General features: G+C 37.7%; 1 protein-coding gene across 1 annotated transcript in view; it reads left to right on the top strand.

Annotated features, from left to right (window-relative positions):
• The window catches only part of csnk2b (casein kinase 2, beta polypeptide), a 7,273-nt gene extending 2,909 nt beyond the window's left edge, over positions 1 to 4,364 (top strand). The window contains exons 5-7 of the mRNA XM_079258841.1: positions 151 to 226; positions 482 to 671; positions 2,004 to 4,364. Of these exons, the coding sequence (XP_079114967.1) occupies positions 151 to 226; positions 482 to 671; positions 2,004 to 2,094 (357 nt within the window). The 3' untranslated portion in view covers positions 2,095 to 4,364. The remainder of the gene's footprint in view (positions 1 to 150; positions 227 to 481; positions 672 to 2,003) is intronic.
• The last annotated feature ends 2,659 nt before the right edge of the window (positions 4,365 to 7,023 follow it).

The raw sequence follows: 7,023 nt of genomic DNA on the forward strand, positions 1-7,023 counted from the left end.
AATCCAATTCTCTGCCACATTTGTCTTCAGCATATTTAAATATGTGGGCACAGTTTTGAATATATAAAGGCTTTTAGAAGTCTATAAAAAATAAAATTGATAGTCGTTTGTTATGTTGACTTTGTATTATCCTATTTTCTGCATTTTCAGCTGGAGAAGTACCAGCAGGGAGATTTTGGCTATTGTCCCCGGGTTTATTGTGAGAATCAGCCTATGCTTCCTATCGGTGAGTAAAAAGATGAATGATTCCCACTACTACAGTAAGCACGCTTCCTTATGCAAAATGTCCTTGTGGTGATTGTGATAGTAAGTGATAGTATTTCAGCTGTAGTGTGTGATGTCACAGATGAAAAATATTTGCTATAGTACACCATGTTGTATTAGCAAAAACATCAGTATAATGGGAGTATTTGTACTACACCACTTTAAGCTAGTTTCCTCCTTTTTCTGTTCATCACCCTTTGCTTTTTTCGCTGCATAGGTCTGTCAGACATCCCAGGAGAGGCCATGGTGAAGCTGTACTGCCCTAAATGTATGGATGTCTACACACCCAAGTCCTCTAGGCATCACCACACAGATGGAGCATATTTTGGCACTGGCTTCCCCCACATGCTCTTCATGGTTCACCCAGAGTACAGGCCCAAGAGGCCTGCCAATCAGTTTGTCCCAAGGTAAGTAAGGCTGCAGAACAATCCCTTTACAATAGTAATTTGATAATTGTTCTAATATTACATGTTTTCAGCTATTTTTATACTTTGAGGTATCAAAATACAAGCCGGAGATGAAGATTGTGTACATGTTGACATTATCTTTATTGATAATCCAGCTGACAGTTTTTGCCCGTTGGTCTTTAAAACTCCTTGTACATATGATTAGAAAGACAAACAGGCAGCGTAATAACCTGCTCAAGTCATGACACACTTTAAAATCTATTAGGGGTTCCAGTCAGGATCACACAACTATTGATCATTGTCAAATTGACGCTGCTGATTTATCACGTATCAACAAATTTATTTGTGTAGCTCATTTATTGTAAAAGACAACTTGAAGTGCTTTACATAAAATAATAAAAGCATTATGGGAAGAGAAACCCTGAAAATATGAGTTACAAAGAAAATTTTAATAAAAAACCAAACAAGATCTGTCCATCAGAAATATTCTATTCTACAGTCATTTAGCAGATGCTTTTATCCAAAGCGACTTACATACACACTCATATCCCGATAGGCACATTGGGGGGCAACTTGAGGTTTTATAGTCTTGCCCAGGGACACTTTGGCACATAGTCAGGGGAAGCCTGGAATCGGATCTCCCAATTTTCCAATTGGAAGACGACTGCTCTTCCCGCTGAGCTACAGCTGCCCTCTAAATCAAATTCACTCTAATTACTCAAGTCATTATTAAATTACATATTATCATTTATATTTAGTATCAGTTTAGTATTAATTTCTGATGGGAGAAGATGTGACTTAACAGCTGATTTTCGCCACATGCTTCATTTTCTACTCAGCAGCTTCTGCTTGTTGAATGAAATGGCTCATCTTAACAAATGTTGCTTTGTTGTAGTTTGAAAATGAGTTTAATAAGAATTTTTCATCATATTAAACAGCTTTTATTGAACTTGCAGTGTTATACTTGTCATTAACTCCAGTATCTTAAAAATACTAAAATCAGATCTAAGGTGGTGTTCACATGTTTTAATGACATCTGTTTCCTCCTTCCTCTTCACTCTGACGTCTGGGTGTAGTGGCAGGAGGGAAAGGTTTCCATTGAACATTAAGTGTCAGGGTGGGGTGATGGGAAACAGTGAAAGTTCACGATAACGCTGCTCTCTGTCCGAAAGCAAACACACCACCACACATCACATTGCTACAAGCATGATCAATTTCACAGTGTTTGTGTGTTGCGTCGTCCTGATTTTATTTGAAGTTGTTGTCTTGCTTCGTATATCACAGTCTTTCCTTAGACTGCTTATTGATGTTGTCAACATCATTTTTATCCAGGCTGTACGGGTTCAAGATCCACCCCATGGCGTACCAGCTGCAGCTGCAAGCCGCCTCCAGCTTCAAGAGCCCCGTCAAAGCCATTCGCTAGTGACCGGGACTGAAGATGATGAAGAGGAAGAAGATTCTGAAAGAAAAGACAGGAGTTAATCATAAATAGGGGGGAGGAGCATCTGTATTTACAGAGCTTTACAGATGCCCCTTCCCCATCATGAAGACTGTATTATTTTGATTTAGATTAGCACATATGGAAAGTGTAAAGATTTGAGTGTGAGTGAGACATAAAAAAAAAACACACAGTCATGGTCATAAAGATAAACTTAATACATGCCCACACACACACACACCCCAAATACAGAGATACAGCCACATATTTACCATACCAAACTCATGCGTGCCAAAAACAGAAAAAATAAAGAGGAAGCTAAGCAGTAGAGGGGTTCGCCGCTGCTGTTGCTGTTCTCTCCCATTACAGGCACAGTAGCGGGAGACTCGTGCTTCTGTTGGCTACAGTATGACTCGCTTTGCAGAAAGGCGTTAACCTTCAGGTGGATTGACAGAAAGCTGACTGTGGTAGTTCTGTATTTGGCACACTTTGGTAAATGGTGGTGGTAACCCTCCCCCCTTCTTTGGAAGCTTCCTTTCTTTGTTAGCCCCCGATGCATGCACGCTCAGGCTGACACTCGCAGAGACAGTTTGGATGTCAGCAGCAGGTGTTTTCCCTGTATCACTTATTTGAGAAATTCGGTTTGTCTAGACGTTTTATTTTTTGGTGGAACTGTTGCACAGAGCATTTTGTTAAATTTGCCTTAAGGTACAGAGAAACGCCCAGATTGTTCTGCTGTTCAAGAAGCAGAGTTTGTTTTAATTTCTTTCTGCTGTTAGAGGACGTAGAGTAGAAACAGGTCAAATTAATGAATTGTCAAATAATTGTAATAAGCCTGTGTGAATTCTCCAGCTGTCTGCGCGTGTCAAACAAATGTCTGTTCTGATACCTAAGAATATAACTTGTGCTGCTGCTTTTTTTTTTTTTTTCCCTTTAAACACCCCCTCTCCTTTTGTAGCAGCAGGTTTGTACTGTCAACTTCCCTCTCGTAGATGCAGAAATAGTTTGACATCTAAGAGTGAATGAGGACGTAAGAAGATAGAAGCAACTTCTGGCAGTTGCCTTATAACTCAACAGCGGCTCTAGCATTTATTTTCTAAATAATGCTCAATAATTTGTCAACTACATTTAAATTCTAAAAAAAAATTATATACTGGTTTGTTCTTGCTTGGTGTAAAGTTCATGGAGTTGCTGTTTCCTGCCGTGATGAACACCACAAGCTGTTATTTTTGTTTTTTCCAGCAAACAAGATTTAAATGTGAGCTGTGTGGTGCTGGTAGTTTTTACAGCTCATTTATTACATCTTGCTTGTAATCGTACAAAAGCTGAAGTGCGTAGAAACAACAAACTGTTAATTGCAGTGTTGTGCTCCAGTTAGCGGTTGCCAAGCAACAGTTGTGACAGCTAGCCAAAACGGGTTCAAATCTGTTTACTTTGTGCAAGTGGTTTTTTTTTTAATGATTAGTGTTTTGAAAAGGGGAAATAAAGGACAAGTACCCAGAAGTATAAAAGTTCATCTGATGCAACACTGATCTAGAAATAGGTTGTAATAGGTTGTTTTGATGTTGATTTAGCATCTATATTTAAAAAATAAAAACAAACCAGCAAGGCAAACCTATACAAAGAGGTGTTGGGAAGAGCTTACACTAAAATGTGTTTTTGCCTCAACTCTCAGTTCCAAATGCAGCTTTGTTTTACTTTGGTCAGGTTAAAGAAATACATTTTTAACTGTTGAGAAGTGGGTTTTGTGATCTAGATCCTACCGTTTTTGCTGAGCTGATCAGATTGCATAGCGTCATGTTTACCATCTAAATATGTGAGGGGTAGGTAACAGTTCCTATTGTTTAATTCTGCAGCGATTTATTCACCAAAAATGTCAAACTGCTCCTGCAAAGAACGAGGAGACTCGGAGAAATTTGACAATCTGAATCCTTCTGCTCATTTGTCTGCTGCGCTGGTCTGACTGGTGCATCTCCACAGTGAAGTCATTATTTATGTTCAGACTCAGCCCCCCACCCCGCCCCTTTCACACATGGTTGTTTTTGTTTCTAAAACAGTAAGGCAGACAGTCAACAGCCTTCCTTTTGCTCCTTTTTGTGTGACTGCAACAGATTTGACATTTGGATTTCTTTATACAAGAGAAATAGTAGTTATGTGTCCAGATTCCAGCTGTTTGTGTTCTTGTTGTCTTTGTGTGACTGTGGAAGGGTGAGCAGGATTCAGAACTCTCAATAAACTTCTATTTTCTTTTCATATTATTCTGTCCTCTCCTTTTTGATCAACACCTGTAGTTCTACCTTTGTGCCACCAAGTGTCACCAGAGAAAGTAACACCTTTACCTGATATTTTTTTTCTTCAATGTTTTTTTACTGGTTAAATATAATTGGGCAAATATAACAAATATCATAAACCACCCAGCAGCATCTGCTTGTTTTTTTTTTTTTTGGTTTTTTTTTGGGGGGGGGGGTTTGAGCTCAGAAAGATTTCCTGTGTTGATGGAGGGAGTGATGCTTGTCTGGCTTTGGGGTGTGGTTCCAATGACATTTAACATGACTCTTGAGAAACAGCAATATTGAGTAGGCGCAGCAATTACACACTAATGAAGCAAAATCATAAGATGTTGGTCATGCCTCTGATTATTTTTTAAATTGGCTTTTGGAGAGTTCTTCGGTCCCAATATATGCCCAGGAGAAAAACTGGAAATAGTAAAGATGTTTCTATAATATTATAATAACGCAAAATACCTCAGAACTGTAGCTTCTCCATGTATGACTCAAAAATTGTTATTCTCCTGTATAGCTGCAGTGTTTGGCAAAATGACTGGCAGGAGTGAGTTATCCTCCTTTGGTTGAACAGTCAGTTTTTCCAGGAGGAGTAGAGGAGGAGTTTTCCTCATGACTCAGTAACCTCAAGCCACAGTTTGGGAGAGGTTCCTCTTGTCTCACTCATCTTTAAGCAAACTGAAATCCCTGTGGTGAAGAATCACCTTTTATATTTAATACATTAGCTGGTATTAATATACTGCCTTGTTACCAAGATATAAGGAATGAAAAAATAATATGTCAGGAGCTTTAAAGTAAGCACCTCACTGTCTTCATTTTAATAATCTGGTCCACATGGGTGCTGTTATTGTGGTCAAATGAAATTGCTCGACCACGCAAAGATGCACCATGGCTAAAAAAAAAAAAAAAAGCTTTTTTTTATTAGTCACAGTGAAGAAATTAGGTTTACTGTCATCATTTTAGTCACAAGTTAATAAAAATTCAAGTACTGTAAAATGTGTCAGAAATAGTTCTAAATGAGTATTTTGCATGTTTGTATGAGTTTTCTGCCTTCCAGATCAGTATTCATACTGATGGTCATGATCTTATAGTTTTGAGTCACTGTTAGCTTTGCAATTTTCCTGATTTTGTGTGACTCAGTCAGGTTTCTAATTCCATGCTGATCATGAGTGCACAGCTCTGCCTCTGATTCAGCTACTTAAAAAAAAAAAAAAAAAAAACTTTTTTACTTTGTACTTGTGTGGTTACCTCTTTATGCCCAATGCTGTTTCTATAGAAGAGGGAGTTGAATTTCCAAGTAACAGGGCCGTTAATAAAATTTCATTTTCCTGCAGGCTACTGGAAAACATTGCCTATGGGATGTCTTCATTTTCATTGCCACCATCACAAACTCAAACTTTAAGCAGTACAGCATTCCACAGCATGATCCACCATGTTGTTGTCTAAAATGTTTAGTGAAAATGTAATGGTGCCAAAATGTTTCTTTTTTCTTTCTTTCAAAGTTTATATAAGCTAAGAACCCATGATGTATGGTTTTAAGCCAGTTAAACTGATACTTCAACTTCAGAAATGGCAATTGGTTTGTTGATATTTTCTCAAAATTAGTTAAGATTATTTCTGGTGAACATTAGGAAATGTAAGTTCTTTAAGGGTGTATTCTAGTTTTGGATCCCATGAAAAAGTTGTGAAATAAGTGGGTGTTGCTCGTTTTTGTGCTTACAGGCATAATATTAGCACACCAAGCTAGTAATGACCTGTCATGCTATACTTTGCAGACATGTAAACACTGCAGGAATGTGTTCTCTCTTTAGAGTCAGGTAGTACCTTGTGTTTTTGAGGTCTGTGGAGTTTTCATGACTTTGAGAGTTAGTTGTGCAACTTATAAGGAGGGTTTCTGTTTGTTTTATTACTGGCTGTTACAACTTCTTTGTTGGAAGTTTAGTATCTTCTTTTTAAAGACACATTAATATGTATTGGCAAATAATTCTACTCTTGTCATTTTATGAGCATTGTCTTAACAACACCCCCCCCCCCCCCCCCCCCCCCCCCCCAGCAAATGTGCTAATTCCTTTGTTTAAGATCAAGTTTAACAATGAGCTATCTCAGTATGTTTTGCATTAGCTAGCATGCTAACACTAAGCTAAACATGTTAGCATGTGGATTAACCTTACAAAACAGTCAAATCTGTAAATGTTTGTCATGTTCATAAAAGAAGAATGACTCATATTTGAAGGTACAAATTTAAAATTTAGCCATCACTATTAGTAGATTTTACAGTCAATAACTAGCAAGGACGAATTGTACAGTTCACTTCCCATTGTTAAGGAATGAATTAAAAAGGACCAAAGCTCCTTTTTGTTGTTGTTGTTGTATTTGTTTTCATCAAGTCATAATTATGTTTGTAACTTTGGTGAAGTTGGCCATTTACAGATATACATGGTTGTATAGGAGGAACTGACCCAGATATGTGCTTGCTTCAGCTTTGGAGTTTATAACTAATCTTCAGTTTAGGCAACTTTTCTTAATAAAACTTTATTCTTAGCATTAAAATACTAGTTGATGAGAATGGTTTCTATAGTGTGTTACATACACTGATACATACTGGAAATCAATGTTTTTTCAAACTTTCATT

Source organism: Telmatherina bonti (genome assembly GCF_933228915.1).
Source record: "Telmatherina bonti genome assembly, chromosome: 19".
In the NCBI taxonomy this organism is placed as follows: Eukaryota; Metazoa; Chordata; class Actinopteri; order Atheriniformes; family Telmatherinidae; genus Telmatherina; species Telmatherina bonti.